Source organism: Orcinus orca, chromosome 16, assembly GCF_937001465.1.
Source record: "Orcinus orca chromosome 16, mOrcOrc1.1, whole genome shotgun sequence".
NCBI classification, from domain to species: Eukaryota; Metazoa; Chordata; class Mammalia; order Artiodactyla; family Delphinidae; genus Orcinus; species Orcinus orca.
Genome location: NC_064574.1, coordinates 31,171,065 through 31,192,635, shown reverse-complemented (window position 1 = coordinate 31,192,635; position 21,571 = coordinate 31,171,065). Strand labels below are relative to the sequence as shown.

The following is a 21,571-nucleotide window of genomic DNA, read 5'->3' as shown; positions in this document are numbered from 1 at the left end:
CTTGCTTGCCGGAACTAGAGAAAGCCTGCACGCAGCAACGAAGGCCCAATGCAGCCAAAAAAATAAACAAATAAATTAAAATAAATACATTTATTTAAAACAAAAAAAAGAAACACTGCTGCAGCCCATCTAACTGTGGTGTACTGTGTGAAGCTCTGGTCCTCTGTGGGGCCAAATCTCTGTCCCTTTTGTATCTTGGTGAAAAATCCCATTGCTGATAAAAAAAAAAAACTCAGATATTTGTCTATTTCTTTTTTTTTTTTTCTTTTTGCGGTACGCGGGCCTCTCACTGTTGTGGCCTCTCCCGTTGCAGAGCACAGGCTTCGGACGCGCAGGCTCAGCGGCCATGGCTCACGGGCCCAGCCGCTCCGTGACATGTGGGATCTTCCTGGACCGGGGCACGAACCCGTGTCCCCTGCATCGGCAGGCGGACTCTCAACCACTGCGCCACCAGGGAAGCCCCAACTTTTACATTTGTAATACCTAAATAGCAAAGAATGCTCATTATGATGGTGTTGAATAGTAGCTTTCTTTTTAAAGGTTGTCTTACTTTAAAAGATTATTCATACTCATGCTGAAAAGATATTATAATGAAAATATTATAAAATTAATATATCACTAGACCAGGATTAATATCTTGCAATAATACACCATCTACTTAGACTGTTGGGACAACATATCAGTTGTAGCTAAGCAATTCCATTTACCAAAAGAAAGGGAGGAAATTCCTAAAATGTGTTCTGTATCAGCATATCCCCTGCCAACTCCCATTCTTCTGGTAATGGGTTGTAAGGCCCTAACAAGAAGAGTGGACTCACAGGAAAGTTGTCAACAGTCAGACCCCAGGAGCACTGAGGCAGATGTGTCTTCCTTCTGATGACAGTACTACCTCTAATACTCCATGTCTGTGTCTCTGTTCAGAATACCCCCAGAGTTTGTTGGTGGTGCCACCCAGTACAAGGACCCCTACAGTGTAGCATTCTCACACCACTGGCTCACTCCCAGCTGGCCTATATTGATAGTTGCCTTTGGCCAAGATAGGTTTCCTGCCTCTGGTGGCCAGGTTGGCAGGTCACTTGACACAAAGCTTAGCAGTGTGTGCAGAGGAGCTCCTGAGGAAGGAGCATTTGGTTTGGTAGAATCCTCTACAGAGACTTGATCTTTGCTAGGGCATCTTTTATGTTATCTACTAATTTTTTTAATGTCATCCCTCTCCCCGACCCCTCGCCAAATGCACACACACACACACACACACATTATAGCCTTAGTATTTTGCCCTCTTAGAGTTTTCAGACACTTGAGTATCTATCATCTCATTTTATCCTTCCAGGAATCCCTTGAAGATAGGATAAGAATTGTCCCATTGATAATGGGACAGATGGACCAAGTACTGACATCTAGCTAGTGACATCCTGGGAACAACACAGAAAGTTGCTGACTGCAAACCAGTCCCTTTTTCCACCATAAAAGTTTCCATCTGTTTGCCTATTTCTTCTCTATTAGCCCTCCCAGGATGTACATTTAATCTCTTATTTCCTAAGGTGAGAGTTACTTTACCAAGCCAAATTTGTCTGGTGAGGGGTATTTCTAAAGGACTGAAGGATAGTCATCTAAGTCTTGACTGTATGTAGGAAGAGTCATTAAGTGAAGCCCTGTCAGCAGTATGGAAGAGTTATATTTTGGCAGCTGTAATTTTCTTATAGCTGTACAATATATGTGCTAGATATATTTAGTAAAGTACTGCTTAACTCCTTCCTTCTCTTCCAAGAATATCTGAGTGTAAGAAAAAGGAAATTATATATTTGAATAAAAGCACTTGCAGAAAATGGTTGAATGTTCAAAACTAAATATTATCCATTATTTATGCTTGGAATTCCTTAGGCGTTTCCATGGGATGAAGTAGGTCTTTACAGTTCCTGGTATAAGTTATTAGAAGTTGGAAATTAAAGTAATAATAACACTGAGGCTTCAGATACAACCAGTCAGTATCTCAATGTTGTCTATAATATAAATATACTCTTCCAGGAACCAACAAGGACACGAAAGATCTGCAAACACATTTGTAATGTACCTTGTATAAATAAAAGTAGAAGCATTTTGTTTGGAGGAGTTTAGTTTTGTTTTGATTTTGGCAGTAGTCATAGTTGTAATCCAGTTACCATTATGTGGTCTTGATAATCAAGACTGGTAGTTGCTCTTTATTTTGTAATGAATCAAAATGACAAGGAAAGTTCAAGCATGAAGGTATGATGAGCCACTTTATTACTATAGCTCATCACCTAAAGAACGGGGCAACCTCCATTCGTGGAATTTTAACTGTGTAGTGATCAGTAGGTAGTAGCAATCTAATTGACAAAAATAGTCCCCTTTTTAGTGTTTAAACAATATTTGCTGTTTTTTTATTATAAAGACTAGAGCATATGAGCCAAGGGCACTGGCTTTGGAGTTGGAGAGGCCTTGACTCCCATACATACTTGGTCAGTCATGGCTATGTGACCAAAACTCTAAGTTTTGGTTTCCTTATCTATAAAATGGGGGAGATGTTATGGTACCTATAGAAATTTTATGTAAGAATTAAATAAAATAAAGCCAGTAAAATGCTTAGAACAAGGCCTGATTTTTTTTTTTTTTTTGGCCGTGCCACGCAGCTTGCAAGATCTCAGTTCCCTGACTAGGTATTGAACCCCTGCCCCCGGCAATGGAAGCACAGAGTCTTAACCACTGGACCGCCAGGGAATTCGCCTGAGTCTGATTTAATAAAGTGTTTTTAAAAAAAAAAAAAAAAAGAAGAAAATCAAAATGGCTAGTAAACCACAAGTCATTATTAACATTTTGATATGTTGGCTTTCAGGCTTTTTTCTGCTACACACACACATACACATAAACACACACACACACCCCTACATGTACACATATATTTCCATATATAATCCACCTTTTTTTTAACCCTTTGCAAAATCGGGATCATATTTTATATACAATTTATATCCTGCTTAATTTTCCCATATATCTTTATTAAAATTTAAAATTTATTGAAAACAGGTTTTCTTGACCAAATAATATTGTAACATATGACTCTATATAATTATTTAATCATTATCTCCTTGTGAGACATCTAAGTTATTGCCAATATTTTACCATTATAAATATTATTACTTTAAAGGTTAAAGAGTTTTTAAAATCTTAACATTTTTTTTCCTTTTTACTTCTTTGACGTTGAACATTTTCATTTATTGATGTTTATTGATTATTGGCATTATTTCAGTGAAATAATGCCAGTACCTCTCTGTGAATACCTTTTTGTAAAGCTTTTTAGGTAGGATCTCAAGCTTCTGGAGTAGTGCCAGGTACATAATAAGTACTGAATAAATATTTGTGGCATGATTAATGAATTAATGGCACGGATATTAACCCTGTCTATCATATTTGTTTCAAGCCTTAAGGAAAATTTGCCTTTGTACATGCACAAAGATAATGCTATCTTGGTTTTTACTCTTTATAACCTGATTTTTTCCCATTCTTTTCTTTCCCCACAGTTCATCCATGAGCTCGGATTTCCCACATTACAACTTCAGGATGCCTAATATTGGATTCCAGAATCTGCCACTCAACATATATATTGTGGTTTTTGGCACTGCTATATTTGTCTTCATCCTTAGTTTACTCTTCTGTTGCTACTTGATTAGGTAATCAATTTTCATTCTGTGTTGCTTCAATATATGTTAAGCAATCAATAATAAATCAACTTTCTGCCCTTAGGATAAAATGTTTTATACATATGATAATTAGCAAATTTTCTAAAATTAAGGTGGCTTAACATTTTAACCTTCTGTGAGTTACTAATCAGTAAAACACCTTTATTCAGTCTTCAATTTTATCTGCTGAGGAGGTATTTTGCACTAGAGGAGAAAATTGTCCACATTTGTTTTCCTAACGTATTAGAACCTAACCTAATAACACTTACGTTATTGTCCCCAAGATTTAATCTACTTTAACAGAAATTTCAAGATTGCTTTTCAGGAGGGTGTTAGCTACAGTCATTAGGGATCAGAAAACAATGTCCAAACAAGATACAAGACTTTAAACAGATTTTTGTGGTTTCTCAAGAATATCTGAAGCTTCCATTTGTTGGTGAATTGCTCAGGTGTACAGGTGATTGATTATCTGCATAAAACACTATTCGACAAGCTCTGTAGCACATGTACAGACAAGTGATAAAGGATAAAATACCCACTAGAACGAGTAATGGATTTGGCCAGTAAACTTTCATGGTTGACTGACTCATAATTGTTTAAGCAAGCATTTTTCTCTTTCTAAGGTTTTTTTTTTTCTTAGTTATATATATACATATATCCCCATATCTCTTCCCTCTTGCATCTCCCTCCATCCCACCCTCCATATCCTACCCCTCCAGGTGGTCACAAAGCACCGAGCTGATCTCCCTGTGCTATGTGGCTGCTTCCCACTAGCTATCTACCTTAGGTTTGGTAGTGTATATATGCCCATGCCTCTCTCTCGCTCTGTCACAGGTTACCCTTCCCCCTCCCCATATCCTCAAGTCCATTCTCTAGTAGGTCTGTGTCTTTATTCCTGTCTTACTCCTAGGTTCTTCATGACATTTTTTTTTCTTAAATTCCATATATATGTGTTAGCATACGGTATTTGTCATTCTCTTTCTGACTTACATCACTCTGTATGACAGACTCTAGGTCTATCCACCTCATTACAAATAGCTCAATTTCGTTTCTTTTTATGGCAGAGTAATATTCCATTGTATATATGTGCCACATCTTCTTTATCCATTCATCTGATGATGGCACTTAGGTTGTTTCCATCTACAGGCTATTGTAAATAGAGCTGCCTTGAACATTTTGGTACAGGACTCTTTTTGAATTATGGTTTTCTGAGGTTATATGCCCAGTAGTGGGATTGCTGGGTCATATGGTAGTTCTATTTGTAGTTTTTTAAGGAACCTCCATACTTTTCTCCATAGTGGCTGTACCAATTCACATTCCCACCAGCAGTGCAGAAGTGTTCCCTTTTCTCCACACCCTCTCCAGCATTTATTGTTTCTAGATTTTTTGATGATGGCCATTCTGACTTGTGTGAGATGATATCTCATTGTAGTTTTGATTTGCATTTCTCTAATGATTAATGATGTTGAGCATTCTTTCATGTGTTTGTTGGCAGTCTGTATATCTTCTTTGGAGAAATGTCTATTTAGGTCTTCTGCCCAGTTTTGGATTGGGTTGTTTGTTTTTTTGTTATTGAGCTGCATGAGCTGCTGGTAAATTTTGGAAATTAATCCTTTGTCAGTTGCTTCATTTGAAAATATTTTCTCCCATTCTGAGGGTTGTCTTTTGGTCTTGTTTATGGTTTCCTTTGCTGTGCAAAAGCTCTGAAGTTTCATTAGGTCCCATTTGTTTATTTTTGTTTTTATTTCCATTTCTCTAGGAGGTGGGTCAAAAAGGATCTTGCTGTGATTTATGTCATATAGTGTTCTGCCTGTTTCCTCTAAGAGTTTGATAGTTTCTAGCCTTACATTTAGGTTTTTCATCCATTTTGAGCTTATTTTTGTGTATGGTTTTAGGGAGTGATCTAATCTCATACTTTTACATGTACCTGTCCAGTTTTCCCAGCACCACTTATTGAAGAGGCTGTCCTTTCTCCACTGTACACTCCTGCCTCCTTTATCAAAGATAAGGCGACCATATATGTGTGGGTTTATCTCTAGGCTTTCTATCCTGTTCCATTGATCTATATTTCTGTTTTTGTGCCAGTACCATACTGTCTTGATTACTGTAGCTTTGTAGTATACTCTGAAGTCAGGGAGCCTGATTCCTCCAGCTCCGTTTTTCGTTCTCAAGATTGCTTTGGCTATTCGGGGTCTTTTGTGTTTCCATACAAATTGTGAAATTTTTTGTTCTAGTTCTGTGAAAAATGCCAGTGGTAGTTTGATAGGGATCGCATTGAATATGTAGATTGCTTTGGGTAGTAGAGTCATTGTCACAATGTTGATTCTTCCAATCCAAGAACATGGTATATCTCTCCATCTATTTGTATCATCTTTAATTTCTTTCGTCAGTGTCTTATAATTTTCTGCATACAGGTCTTTTGTCTCCTTAGGTAGGTTTATTCCTAGATATTTTATTCTTTTGGTTGCAATGGTAAATGGGAGTGTTTTCTTGATTTCACTTTCAGATTTTTCATCATTAGTATATAGGAATGCCAGAGATTTCTGTGCATTAATTTTGTATCCTGCTACTTTACCAAATTCATTGATTAGCTCTAGTAGTTTTCTGGTGGCATCTTTAGGATTCTCTATGTATAGTATCATGTCATCTGCAAACAGTGACAGCTTTACTTCTTTTCCGATTTGGATTCCTTTTATTTCCTTTTCTTCTCTGATTGCTGTGGCTAAAACTTCCAAAACTATGTGGAATAATAGTGGTGAGAATGGGCAACCTTGTCTTGTTCCTGATCTTAGTGGAAATGCTTTCAGTTTTTCACCATTGAGTATGATGCTTGCTGTGGGTTTGTCATATATGGCCTTTATTATGTTGAGGAAAGTTCCCTCTATGCCTACTTTCTGCAGGGCTTTTATCATAAATGGGTTTGAATTTCGTCGAAAGCTTTTTCTGCATCTATTGAGATGATCATATGGTTTTTCTCCTTCAATTTGTTAATATGGTGTATCACATTGATTGATTTGCGTATATTGAAGAATCCTTGCATTCCTGGAATAAACCCCACTTGATCATGGTGCATGATCCTTTTAACGTGCTGTTGGATTCTGTTTGCTAGTATTTTGTTGAGGATTTTTGCGTCTATGTTCATCAGTGATATTGGCCTGTTGTTTTCTTTCTTTGTGACATCTTTGTCTGGTTTTGGTATCAGGGTGATGGTGGACTCGTAGAATGAGTTTGGGAATGTTCCTCCCTCTGCTATATTTTGGAAGAGTTTGAGAAGGATAGGTGTTAGCTCTTCTCTAAATGTTTGATAGAATTCGCCTGTGAAGCCATCTGGTCCTGGGCTTTTGTTTGTTGGAAGATTTTTAATCACAGTCTCAATTTCAGTGCTTGTGATTGGTCTGTTCATATTTTCTATTTCTTCCTGATTCAGTCTTGGCAGGTTGTACATTTCTAAGAATTTGTCCATTTCTTCCAGGTTGCCCATTTTATTGGCATAGAGTTGCTTGTAGTAATCTCTCATGATCTTTTGTATTTCTGCAATGTCAGTTGTTACTTCTCCTTTTTCATTTCTAATTCTATTGATTTGAGTCTTCTCCCTTTTTTTCTTGCTGAGTCTGGCTAATGGTTTATCACTTTTGTTTATCTTCTCAAAGAACCAGCTTTTAGTTTTATTGATCTTTGCTATTGTTTCCTTCATTTCTTTTTCATTTATTTCTGATCTGATTTTTATGATTCTTTCCTTCTGCTAACTTTGGGGGTTTTTTGTTCTTCTTTCTCTAATTGCTTTAGGTGCAAGGTTAAGTTGTTTATTCAAGATGTTTCCTGTTTCTTAAGGTAGGATTGTATTGCTATAAACTTCCCTCTTAGAACTGCTTTTGCTGCATCCCATAGGTTTTGGGTCGTCGTGTCTCCATTGTCATTTGTTTCTAGGTATTTTTTTATTTCCTCTTTGATTTCTTCAGTGATCACTTCGTTATTAGGTAGTGTATTGTTTAGACTCCATGTGTTTGTATTTTTTACAGATCTTTTCCTGTAATTGATATCTAGTCTCATAGCGTTGTGGTCAGACAAGATACTTGATACGATTTCAGTTTTATTAAATTTACCAAGGCTTGATTTGTGACCCAAGATATGATCTATCCTGGAGAAGGTTCCATGAGCACTTGAGAAAAATGTGTATTCTGTTGTTTTTGGATGGAATGTTCTATAAATATCAATTAAGTGCCTCTTGTTTAATGTATCGTTTATAGCTTGTGTTTCCTTATTTATTTTCATTTTGGATGATCTGCCCATTGGTGAAAGTGGGGTGTTAAAGTCCCCTGCTATGAATGTGTTACTGTCGATTTCCCCTTTTATGACTGTTAGTATTTGCCTTGTGTATTGAGGTGCTCCTATGTTGGGTGCATCAATATTTACAATTGTTATATCTTCTTGTTGGATCGATCCCTCGATCATTATGTAGTGTCCTTCTTTGTCTCTTGTAATAGTCTTTATTTTAAAATCTATTTTATCTGATATGAGCATTGCTACTCCAGCTTTCTTTTGGTTTCCATTTGCATGGAATATCTTTTTCCATCCCCTTACTTTCAGTCTGTATGTGTCTCTAGGTCTGAAGTGGGTCTCTTGTAGACAGCATATATATGGGTCTTTTTTTTGTATCCATTCAGCCAATCTGTGTCTTTTGGTGGGAGCATTTAGTCCATTTACATTTAAGGTAATTATCGATATGTATGTTCCTATTCCCATTTTCTTAATTGTCTTGGGTTCATTATTGTAGGTCTTTTCCTTCTCTTGTGTTTCTTGCCTAGAGAAGTTCCTTTAGCATTTGTTGTAAAGCTGGTTTGGTGGTGCTGAACTCTCTCAGCTTTTGCTTGTCTGTAAAGGTTTTAATTTCTCCATCAAATCTGAATGAGATCCTTGATGGGTAGAGTAATCTTGGGTGCAGGTTTTTCTCCTTCATCACTTTAAATATGTCCTGCCAGTCCCTTCTGGCTTGCAGAGTTTCTGCTGAAAGATCAGCTGTTAACCTTATGGGGATTCCCTTGTGTGTTATTTGTTGTTTTTCCCTTGCTGCTTTTAATATGTTTTCTTTGTATTTAATTTTTGACATTTTGTTTAATATGTGTCTTGGCATATTTCTCCTTGGATTTATCCTGTATGGGATTCTGTGCTTCCTGGACTTGATTAACTATTTCCTTTCCCAGATTAGGGAAGTTTTCAACTATAATCTCTTCAAATATTTTCTCAGTCCCTTTCTTTTTCTCTTCTTCTTCTGGAACCCCTATAATTCGAATGTTGGTGCGCTTAATGTTGTCCCAGATGTCTCTAAGACTGTCCTTAGTTCTTTTCATTCTTTTCTCTTTATTCTGCTATGCAGTAGTTATTTCCACTATTTTATCTTCCAGGTCACTTATCCGTTCTTCTGCCTCAGTTATTCTGCTATTGATCCCATCTAGAGTATTTTTAATTTCATTTATTGTGTTGTACATCGTTGTTTGTTTCATCTTTAGTTCTTCTAGGTCCTTGTTAAATGTTTGTTGCATTTTGTCTATTCTATTTCCAAGATTTTGGATCATCTTTACTATCATTATTCTGAATTCTTTTTCAGGTAGACTGCCTATTTCCTCTTCATTTGTTAGGTCTGATGGGTTTTTATCTTGCTCCTTCATCTGCTGTGTTTTTCTGTCTTCTTATTTTGCTTAATTTACTGTGTTTGCGGTCTCCTTTTTGCAGGTTGCAGGTTCGTAGTTCCTGTTGTTTTTGGTGTCTGTCCCCAGTGGCTAAGGTTGGTTCAGTGGGTTGTGTAGGCTTCCTGGTGGAGGGAACTAGTGCCTGTGTTCTGGTGGATGAGGCTGGATCTTGTCTTTCTTGTGGGCAGGTCCACGTCTGGTGGTGTGTTTTGGGGTGTCTGTGGACTTATTATGACTTTAGGCAGCCTCTCTGCTAATGGGTGGGGTTGTGTTCCTGTCTTGCTAGTTGTTTGGCATAAGGTGTCCCGCACTGTAGCTTGCTGGTCGTTGAGTGAAGCTGGGTGCTGGTGTTGAGATGGAGATCTCTGGGAGATTTTAGCCATTTGATATTATGTGGAGCTGGGAGGTCTCTTGTGGACCAGTGTCCTGAAGTTGGCTCTCCCACCTCAGAGGCACAGCACTGACTTCCTGGCTGCAGCACCAAGAGCCTTTCATCCACATGGCTCAGAATAAAAGGGAGTAAAAGTAGAAAGAAAGAATTAGTACAAGAAAGAAAGAAAGGAAGAAGGGAGAGAAGGAGGGAAGAAGGAAGGAAGGAGGGAAGGAAGGGAAAAAAAGAAGGAAATAAGGTAAAATGAAATGAAGATAACATACAATAAAGTTATTAAAATAAAAAATAATTATTAAGAAAAAAAATTTTTTTAAAAACGGACAGATAGAACTCTAGGACAAATGGTGGAAGCAAAGCTATACAGACATAATCTCACACAGAAGCATACACATACACACTCACAAAAAGAGGAAAAGGGGAAAAAATCATAAATCTTGCTCTCAAAGTCTACCTCCTCAATTTGCATGATTTGTCATCTAAAGGAGGGAAGGAAGGAAAGAAAGAAAGGAAGGAAGGAAGGAAGAAAGAAAGGAAGGAAGGAAGGAAGAAAGAAAGGAAGGAAGGAAAAAAGAAAGATCGTAAAGTAAAATAAAATAAAGTTATTAAAATAAAAAATAATTATTAAGAAAAAAAATTTTTTTTTAAAAAAAGGAAGGATAGAACCCTAGGACAAATGGTGGAAGCAAAGCTATACAGTCAAAATCTCACACAGAAGCATACACATACACACTCACAAAAAGAGGAAAAGGAAAAAATCATAAATCTTGCTCTCAAAGTCCACCTCCTCAATTTGGGATGATTCGTTGTCTATTCATGTATTCCACAGATGCAGGGTACATCAAGTTGATTGTGGAGCTTTAATCCGCTGCTTCTGAGGCTGCTGGGAGAGATTTCCCTTTCTCTTTGTTCTCACTCTCCCAGGGGCTCAGTTTTGGATTTGGCCCCGCCTCTGCGTGCAGTTCGCAGGAGGGCGTCTGTTCTTTGCTCAGACGGGACGGGGTTAAAGGAGCAGCTGCTTCGGGGACTCTGGCTCACTCAGGCCGGGGGAGTGAGGGGCACAGAGTGCAGGGCGAGCCTGCAGCGGCAGAGGCCGGCATGACGTTGCACCAGCCTGAGGCGCGCCATGCATTCTCCCGGGGAAGTTGTCCCTGGATCCCGGGACCCTGGCATTGGCGGGCTAAACAGGCTCCGTGGAAGAGGGGTGTGGATAGTGACCTATGCTCACACACAGGCTTCTTGGTGGCGGCAGCAGCAGCCTTAGCGTTTCATACCCGTCTCTGGGGTACACACTTTTAGCCGCGGCTCGCGCCCGTCTTTGGAGCTCCTTTAAGCAGCGCTCTGAATCCCCTCTCCTCGCACACCAAGAAACAAAGAGGGAAGAAAAAGTCTCTTGCCTCTTCGGCAAGTCCAGACTTTTCCCCGGACTCCCTCCCGGCTAGCCGTGGTGCACTAACCCCCTGCAGGCTGTGTTCACGCCGCCAACCCCAGTCCTCTCCCTGCGCTCCGACCGAAGCCCGAGCCTCAGCTCCCAGCCCCACCCACCCCAGCGGGGGAGCAGACAAGCCTCTCGGGCTGGTGAGTGCCGGTCAGCACCGATCCTTTGTGCGGGAATCTCTCCGCTTTGCCCTCCGCACCCCTGTTGCTGTGCTCTCCTCCGCGGCTCCGAACCTTTCCCCCTCTGCCACCCGCAGTCTCCGCCCACTAATGGTCTTCCTAGTGTGTGGAAACCTTTCCTCCTTCACAGCTCCCTGCCACTGGTGCAGGTCCCGTCCCTATCCTTTTGTCTCTGTTTATTCTTTTTTCTTTTGCCCTACCCTGGTACGTGGGGACTTTCTTCCCTTTTGGGAGGTCTGAGGTCTGCTGCCAGCGTTCAGTAGGTGTTCTGTAGGAGTTGTTCCACGTGTAGATGTACTTGTGGTGTATCTGTGGGGAGGAAGGTGATCTCTGCATCTTACTCTTCCGCCATCTTCCCCTCCACTCTCTAAGTTTTTAAATAGGGCCTAATTTTCGTCTTTTTTTTCTTTTTTTTCATTTCAATACTTTAAAAAAAATTTTTATTTTATATTGGAGTAGAGTTGATTAACAATGTTATGTTAGTTTCAGGTGTACGGCAAAGTGATTCAATTATACATATACATGTATCCTTTTTCAAATTCTTTTCCCATTTAGGTTTATTGAGCAGAGTTCCCTGTGCTATACAGCAGGGGTCCCCAAGCCCCAGTATTGGTCCGTGGCCTGTTAGGAACTGGGCCGCACCGCAGGAGGTGAGCAGCGGGTGAGCCAGTGAAGCTTCATCTGTATTTACAGCCACTCTCCATCACTGGCATTACTGCCTGAGCTCCACCTCCTGTCAGAAGAGCAGTTTCTCATAGGAGCGCAAACCCTATTGTGAACTGCGCATGCGAGGGATCTAGGTTGTGTGCTCCTTATGAGAATCTAATGCCTGATGATCTGAGGTGCAGCTGAGGCGGTGATGCGAGTGCTGGGGAGCAGCTGCAAGTACAGATTATCATTAGCAGAGAGGTTTGACTGCACAGAAACCATAATAAATCAATGTGCTTGAATCATCCCAAAACCATCCCCCACCCCAGCCCAGTCCGTGGAAAAACTGTCTTCCACAAAACCAGTCCCTGGTGCCAAATAGGTTGGGGACTGCTGCTATACAGTAGGTCCTTCTTGGTTATCTGTGTTAAATAGAGCAGTGTGTACATGTCAATCCCAAACTCCCAGTCTGTCCCTCTCCCCCATCCTTCCCCCCAGTAACCATAAGTTTGTTCTCTAAGTCTGTGAGTCTGTTTCTGTTTTGTAAATAAGTTTGTATCATTTTTTTTTAGATTCTGCATATAAGCGATACCATATTTGTCTTTCTTTGTCTGACTTATTTAGATGATAATCTCCAGGTCCATCCATGTTGCTGCAAATGGCATTATTTTATTCTTTTTTATGGCTGAGTAATATTCCATTGTATATATGTACCACATCTTATTCATTCCTCTGTTGATGGACATACCACATCTTATTTACTCATTCATCTGTTGATGGACATTTAGGTTGCTTCCATGTCTTGACTATTGTAAACAGTGCTGCAATGAACATTGGGGTGCATGCATCCTCTCAAACCATATTTTTCTCTGGATATATGCCCACGAGTGGGATTGCTGGATCATATGGTAGCTCTATTTTTAGTTTCTTAAGGAACCTCCATACTGTTCTCCATAATGGCTGCATCAATTTACATTCCCACCAACAGAGTAGGAGGGTTGCGTTTTCTCTACACCCTCTCCAGCATTTATTGTTTGTAACCTTTTTGATGATGGCCATTCTGACTGGTGTGAGGTGATATCTCATTGTAGTTTTGATTTGAATTTCTCTAATAATTTGTGATGTTGAGCATTTTTTCATGTGCCTCTTGGCCATCTGTATGTCTTCTTTGGAGAAACATCTGTTTAGGTCTTCTGCCCATTTTTTGATTGGGTTGTTTGTTTTTTTGATATTGAGCTGCATAAGCTGTTTGTAAATTTTGGAGATTAATCCTTTGTCAGTTGCATCATTTGCAAATATTTTCTCCCATTCTATGGGTTGTCTTTTCATTTTGTTTATGGCTTCCTTTGGCATGCAAAAGCTTTTGAGTTTGATTAGGTCCCGTTTGGGTTTTTTTGTTTTTATTTCCAAATAGGGCCTAATTTTCAAAGCCAAAGCTGAGACTGTAAAAATTTTTACACCGTATTCAAAGAGCTTTATGGAATGAAAGAGAAGAGAATTGAATTTTATTAAACAGCTATATATCTAACAGTTTTTAGTGTTTGCACAGTATATGATTATGTTAAGATAAATACCATCATCAAATATCTTTCAGCAATAATTTATTGTTGCCACTAGTGTTTTGGGGGCACTCACTGATGGTCAAATTCAAATGAATTTAGTGTGTAATTTCTGATTTTCTGACAAGTTAATTTACATTCTTCATAGAAAGTGAATTTTTTTTTATAGATGAATCTTTTCTGAAGTTCTCAAAACTGTAATTGCCTCTTATATGCTGTCTGCTTATGATTTTTAGGTCTTGTTCAGAGAGATAAATACCTAGCTAATATAATTATAGCGTTCAGGAAAAACTTTTTAAAAATCTGTTTATTTCCAGAAATTTCCTTTTTCTAACATTTTTTAATAATAGTTTGATTTTAAATAATAATAGTTTGATAAATGTTATGTAAATATTCAGCATTTTTTTTAAATTAAGGAATTGCCATGGCACAAACAGGACCTCAGAGTATTAAAATCTATTTCTTTTTTTCAGACCTACTAAATTTTTTGGTAATTCCTCTCCAAATAGTGGTTTAACTCAGAAATTTGTGAATTTAATATCTGAAACCAAATTATTTTTAAAAAGAAGACAAAAATATAAAAAATATTTTAAAAAAGGAAGGGTTAGCATATAAAATAATCTAAAATGTGTAGCTTATAGTATATTCTTTATTACTTTGTCAAAGAATTAATTAAGCCTTTAACTTTGTTTTAAGAAAAACACTAGTATACCAATTGTGATTCTGGGTAAATTTTTTGAGAAGTAAATTGTGAAACACTATTTTATCTCATTGTTTTCCTTTTAATAATCAAGCAAATAAGAAATAAAGAAAAAAACTATAGCAGTTGTTTTCACGCATTATCATTGTAGTACATTTTATCATTTTTGTATCTTTTTTATTAAGCTAACAAAGCAAATAAGTGGGAATCTTCTATACTAAAATAAAATTACCTTGCTTAATCAGAGAAACGAGTCACATTCAAACATTTCTAAATTTCATTTACAAGTAATTGGTACCATTTTGAAATTTTAATCACAATGTAAGACGTTTTCCCTTTCTGATGATCTCAGTTTGTTGCTTTTAACCCTCAGATGTTAAGTTTGGATTTCACAAGTCATTTACAGTTAATCTGGAGATTCATGGATTCAACTCCTCTAATATTACCCAAGCCCATTTTTAGATATAACTTAAGTTCTCCAACACCTTCCCAGGGAGCTATTATGTTCTCAAGTAGAAAGATCCCTCCAGTCACAACCAAACACATCAGAACCATAGGAGGAACACAACTTAAGTCTAAATGAGACAGCCAGCACCAACCACAATCTTACACAACATTGTAGTATAGAATTTTCTGCCTGTGATAGGGCTATGGATAGATCACTACTGGAGCACAAAAGAAGGATGTCTTTGCTATTTTATAACGAACCATATAATATTCTAATTTATGTTTGTTATTCATCTCTGTCCCCAGGTATTTGTCTGTTCTGTTTGCTGTATCCCAAACACCCAGAACAGTGCCTGGCACAATATTGGCACTCAATAAATGTGGTTAGGTAAATGAAAGAATGGTGTCCCTAATAGGAAGTTAATAGATATGCATAAAACTGGAAAATCAAGAAGTAGCAACACAAGAAACATATTTAAAAACTTGGAAGTAAATATCAAAATAGTGAGCTAAAGGGGAAAAAATGGTTATCTCTGGGGAAGAAGGCAGGATTGCTGATTTTTATTGTTGTTGTTGTTACTAACCTGTAAAACTATATATAACTTTGAAACATATGTAATTAAAAATTAAAAATAGAGGGAAATTTTTGAGTTACCTACTAGAAATTATAAGGTCAAGATAATGACAGAAAAGATAGAGAGGGTGCTATGGATGGTTGTGAGAAATATTTGAGAGGTGAAAATGAATAGAATTTGGTGACTGGACATAAAAGACAAGGAAAGGATGAGCTTAGAATCTTTCCTGGACTTCTGATTTAGGCAGCTGGGTGGATAGCAATCCCTTAACAGAGAAAGAAAATGGATGGGCAAGTTTGGGGTGGAAAGATGATAGATTCTGTTTCAGACATGGGAGGACTGAGTTCCCTGTGTAACAGTCAAGCTGTTTAGTACACAATTTGATATATAGGTCTAAAGCTTATGAGAAGTCTGGTCTGGAAACAGGAGATGATATAATGATAGGTGGAAGTTGAAGCCAGGAGTGTCCCATAAAGATAATGTATATAGTGAAATAAAATGGGTCCAGAACAGAATCCTAGATAAACATTGACATTTAAGAGGAGCCCCTAAGAGAGATTAGAAAGGGATAGCAGGAGACAGGAGGAAAATCATGAGAGAGGTGCCCCACAAGTAGGGCTTCAATGGATTGAGTCAGTTGTGTCAGCAGTTCTCAGGGAGGTCCCTCCCGTAAGAAGAATTGAAGAGTTCCCATTATACTTGACAATTAGCTTTGCATTCATAATCTTAGTTAGAAAAGGTTCAGTAGAATAGGTGCACAGGTGATGAAAGGTGGGTTATAATGGGACAAAGCCTGAGGACCAGGTGAAAATGGATACAAGGAATATAACCTCCTCTTTGAAGAATATTGGCTAAGAAAAGATTAGGGGTGGGGAGTGCAGTTTCCTGTAAATTAAAGAAGTTTTGTTTTGTTTTGTTTGTGGCTGCACTGGGTCTTCATTGCTGCACGTGGGCTTTCTCTAGTTGCAGCAAGTGGGGGCTACTCTTCACTGTGGTGTGCAGGCTGCTCATTGCAGTGGCTTCTCTTGTTGCACAGCATGGCCTCTAGGCACATGGGCTTCAGTAGTTACAGCACACGGGCTCAGTAGTTGTGGCATGCAGGCCCTAGTGCATGCGGGCTTCAGTAGTTGTGGCACATGGGCTCAGTAGTTGCGGCACGTGTGCTCTAGAGCGCAGGCTCAGTAGTTGTGGCACACGGGCTCAGTTGCTCCGTAGGATGTGGGATCTTCCCAGACCAGGGATCGACCCGTGTCCCCCTGCATTGGCAGGCGGATTCTTAACCGCTGCACCACCCAGGAAATCCCTACGGAAGTATTTTGTTGTTTGGGTTTTTTTTAAGATAGAGATTTAGGGATATTTATAAATATAATATTAAGGAGAATGAGCTAGTTGTAGAGGATTTGTGAGAAAGAATGAATCGTGGAAGTGAGGAGAGACATACCTAAAAGTTACAGCAATATTGGTTTTAAACAGGAGAATACCTTCTTAAGACAGAGATGAAGGTAACTGGGAAGAACAGTACATATGTAGGTATGTGGGGCTGGGAGCAAGAGAGCTGCATATCTGAAAACCTCTTTCTCTGAAAAGTAGTTGAAAATGATGGGGAAGGAGGTGGTAGGATAAAGCTTGAAGAGGGTGGCAAGGGTTTGAAATGACTACTGCAATGGAAGCTTAGGATACTCAGCATGAATAAGTAGAATCAAAGAGCAATGTGGGAGGTCTAACTGAGCATGTTATTAAGTACTTACTATGTGCCAGACCCTGTGCTGTGTACTGCAGTTAAACTAGGTAACTTTATTATCTTTATTTTACAGAAGTTAAATAATTTTCCTATAGTCACACAGATAAAAGTTGGTTAGAACTGAGACTCAAACCTAGTTGTCTGACCCAAGCACTTGCTCTTAACCACTTAAAAAATAATAATAAATTATATTTATCAGGCTTCATTTCAAAATAACCATTTCAGAATTTCATAATCACACTCAAAGGACAGATTTGCGTATTGAGGATATTCTAAAACTTTTCTATTGAAGTATAGTTGATTTACAATATTAAAACTTTTTTTGAGCCTGAAAATTTTAAACAAAGACAGTACCTACTTTACTTTTCTTTCAATAATGGATAACAAGCTACTTAAGAAAAAGGAAATATTCCCCATTCTTACCTCCTTTCATCAAATAAGTCACAATCTATATTACTAGTATGTTTCCTAGAAGGAATAGCAAAAAGATATTTCTCTTAAATGCATGGCAAATGCAAAATAAAATAGTGCAATCTAAAATATTAGGTAATTAGTTGAACTTACAGTAACGGAGTAATCAGAGGGATGAAATTAATTTAAGTAGGACTTTCTAGAAGGGATGAATTTTTGAGCCATGGATTGAAAAAAAGGTAAACACAAATTGACCCCTGCTGTGGCTGGAAGTAATGATGCTTTGGGAAAATATGCAGATCCAAGTAAAAGTCAAATAAGCAAAGTAAATTTACAAATCCAGCCTCATTTTAATGAACTGTAATGGAGTTCATTTTATTCCTTTACATGAAAATGTAGGTACACTTCTCTCAGCAAAACAGGAAGACCAAAAAAAGAAAAAAAACAGTAAGGATGATTTGAATTACATGTTTAATAAATTTGACCTAATTAAGAGAAATTTATAGTTTTAAAAATCATATATTAGACAAGAAAGACTGAAAACCAGTGATATAAATTTTCCTTTCATGGAACTAAAAAAAAAAAAAAAACCAATTAAACTGAAAAGAAAGTAGAAGAAAATCTTCCTAAAAAAACTAAGCACAGAAATCAATGAACTAGAAAACAAATGTGTAATAAAATTATTAAAATCAAAAAAGCTGATTCTTTGAAAAGATTAACAAAATTGATGAATCTCTAGAAAGAGATCCAGAAGAAGAGAAAACATAAATTTACTAATATCAGGAATTAAAAAGGGGACATTACTACAAATCCTAAAAGCATTAAAAAGATAGCAAAGGATATTATAAACAACTTTATGCCAGTAAATTTGAAATTTTAGTCGAATTAGATACTTTCCTAGAAAAAACACAGTGCACTAAAACTGACATAAGGGGACTTCCCTGGTGGCGCAGTAGTTAAGAATCCTCCTGCCAATGCGGGAGACACGGGTTCGAGCCCTGGTCCGGGAAGATCCCACATGCCACGGATCAACTAAGCCCATGCGCCACAACTACTGAGCCTGTGCTGTAGAGCCTATGAGCCCCAACTACTGAGCCTGCGTGCCACAACTACTGAAGCCTGCACACCTAGAGCCCATGCTCCACAACAAGAGAAGCCACCACAATGAGAAGCCCATGCACCACAACGAAGAGTAACCCCTGCTCACAACAACTAGAGAAAGCCCATGCACAGCAATGAAGACCCAATGCAGCCAAAATATAAATAAATAAAATAATAAAATTTAAAAAAAACTGACATAAGAAATAGCATTTATGAATAACCCACAACTAACATCATACTCAATGGTGAAAAACTGAAAGCTTTCCCCCTAAGATCAGGAACAAGACAAAGATGCCCATTTTCTGGGCAGAAGACCTAAATAGACATTTCTCCAAAGAAAACATACAGACGGCCAAGAGGCACATGAAAAGATTCTCAACATCACTAATTATTAGAGAAATGCAAATCAAGGCTACAATGAGATATCACCTCACACCAGTCAGAATGGCCATCAAAAAGTCTATAAACAGGGCTTCCCTGGTGGCGAAGTGGTTGAGAGTCCGCCTGCCGATGCAGGGGACACGGGTTCGTGCCCTGGTCCGGGAGGATCCCACATGCCGTGGAGCGGCTGGGCCCGTGAGCCGTGGCCGCTGAGCCTGCGCATCCGGAGCCTGTGCTCCGCAATGGGAGAGGCCACAACAGTGAGAGGCCTGCGTACCGCAAAAAAAAAAAAAAAAAAAAAGTCTATAAACAATAAATGCTGGAGAGGGTGTGGAGAAAAGGCAACCCTCCTATACTGTTGGTGGGAATGTAAATTCGTACGGCCATTGTGCAGAATAGTATGGAGGTTCCTTAAGAAACTAAAAATAGAGCCACCATAAGATCCAGCAATCCCACTCCTGGGCATATATCCAAAGAAAAACATGGTTCAAAAGGATACGTGCACCCCAATGTTCATTGCAGCACTGTTTACAATAGTCAAGACATGGAAGCAACCTAAATGTCCATCAAGAGATGAATGAATAAGATGTGGTACATATATACAATGGAATATTACTCAGCCATTAAAAAGAATAAAATAATGCCATTTGCAGCAACATAGATGAACCTGGAGATTATCATACTAAGTGAAGTAAGTCAGACAGAGAAAGACAAATATCATATGATATCACTTGTATGAAGAATCTAATAAAAAGATGCAAATGAACAAAAGAGAAACATATTCACAGACTTAGAGCAGCAGTCCCCAATCGTTTGGCACCAGGGACTAGTTCTGAGGAAGACAATTTTTCCCTGGGCGAGTAATGGGGAGTGGCAGATGAAGCTTTACTCACTCACCTGCCACTCACCTGCTGTGCAGCCCAGTTCCTAACAGGCCGGGGGTTGGGGACTCCTGACTTAGAGAACAAATTTATGGTTAGCAGGGAGGAAGGATGGCGGGGAGGGATAGAATGGGAGTATGGGATTGACACGTATACACTGGTATGTTTAAAATAGTAGCCAACAAGGACCTACTGTATAGCACAGGGAACTCTGCTCAATACTCTTTAATAACAAAAATGTTAGTAATGTGGCAAATAGTCAGTAGAAAATAAGCAGGATAACAGTTGGAAAGAGGAAGGGGTAGAAAATGTAACAAAAATTTGGGACATAGTAAAAAGGCCTAAACCACATTTAAATGAGTCCAAAAAAGAAATGTTGAGAGAAAATAGGGAAGAAGCAGTTGATGAAAATTTCCCTCACAAGTTAAGGATTCAAGAAGTACAGCAAATCACAAAAAATGGGGTTTGTTTGAGCGGGGGGGTCGTTTTTTGTAAAATGGCTGACAACCCATGACTAAGATAAAATATTACACACACACACACACACACACACACACATACACACACAGAAGTGAATTTCTTTAAATATCTAAAGTATTTGAAAACTTATGTCCACACAAAAACCAACACACAGATGTTTTAGAAAGAAGCTTTACTCATAAATGCCAAAACTTGGTATCAACCGAGATATCCTTCAGTGAGTAAATGAATAAATGAATTGTGGTCCATCCAGATAACAGAATATTATTCAGCACTGAAAGTAAATGCGCTATCAAGCCATGAAAGGACATGGAGGAATCTTAAATGCATATTTCTAAGTGAAAGAAGCCACTTTGAAAAGGCTACATACTATGTGACTCTCACTATGTGACATTCTGGAAAAGGCAAAACTATGGAGAAAGTTAAAAAGTCAGCGGTTGCCAGGATCTATGGGAGAGGGAGGGATGAACAGGTAGAAGACAAAGAATGTGTAGGGCGATGAAACTATTCTGTATGTTACTATAATGGTGGATACACGTCATTGTATACTAAAAAAAAAAAAAAAATCTGATTTCTCAACAGAAACAGTGAAAAAAATAAAAGCATTGATATTGATTTTAAAAAGATGCCCACTTTCACCATTACCATGCAACATTGTACTAGAAGTTTTAGCCAGAGCATTTACACAAGAAAAAGAAATAGAGGGCATCCAATTGGAAAGAAAGAAGTAAAACTATCTCTTTTTGAAGATGACATGATTCTATATATAGACAATCCCATAGAATACACACACACACAAAAATCTAGAACTACTAAACAAGTAAACTTTGAGAATACAGAATCAGCACAAAAAAATCAGATGTATTTCTGTACACCAACAAGGAACAATCTGAAAAGGAAATAAATGAAACATTTACAATAGCATCCAAAAGAATGAAATTCCTAGGAGTAAATTTAACCGAGGTGAAAGACTTGTTCACTGAAAACTACAAAATATTGCTGAAATAAAGAAGACCTAAATAAATGGAAAGATTTCATGGATTGGAAGCCTTAGTATGTTAAGATGGCAGTATTCCTCAAAGCAGTCTACAGATTCAATGCAAAGCCTATCAAAATTCTAATAACCTTTGATACAGAAATGGAAAAACTGATCCTCAATTCATTTAGAACTGCAGGGAGCCTCAAATAGCCAAAACAACACTGAAAAAGAAAAAAAGGCAGGAAGACTTGTACTTCCCAATTTCAAAACTTCCTTTAAGC

At 38.2% G+C, this 21,571-nt stretch overlaps 1 protein-coding gene across 8 annotated transcripts in view; it reads left to right on the top strand.

The window, feature by feature from the left end:
- RNF24 (ring finger protein 24) overlaps positions 1–21,571 on the top strand; it is a 141,987-nt gene that overhangs the window by 89,489 nt on the left and 30,927 nt on the right. For 7 of the 8 annotated variants that reach the window (XM_004285288.3, XM_049699502.1, XM_049699500.1 and 4 more), the window contains one exon: positions 3,537–3,686. In XM_004285288.3, coding sequence (XP_004285336.2) covers positions 3,544–3,686 — 143 coding nt within the window. In that variant the 5' untranslated portion in view covers positions 3,537–3,543. Of the gene's footprint in view, positions 1–313; positions 1,542–3,536; positions 3,687–21,571 lie in introns of all 8 variants that reach the window. The other variant, XM_049699504.1, reaches the window with a different exon arrangement.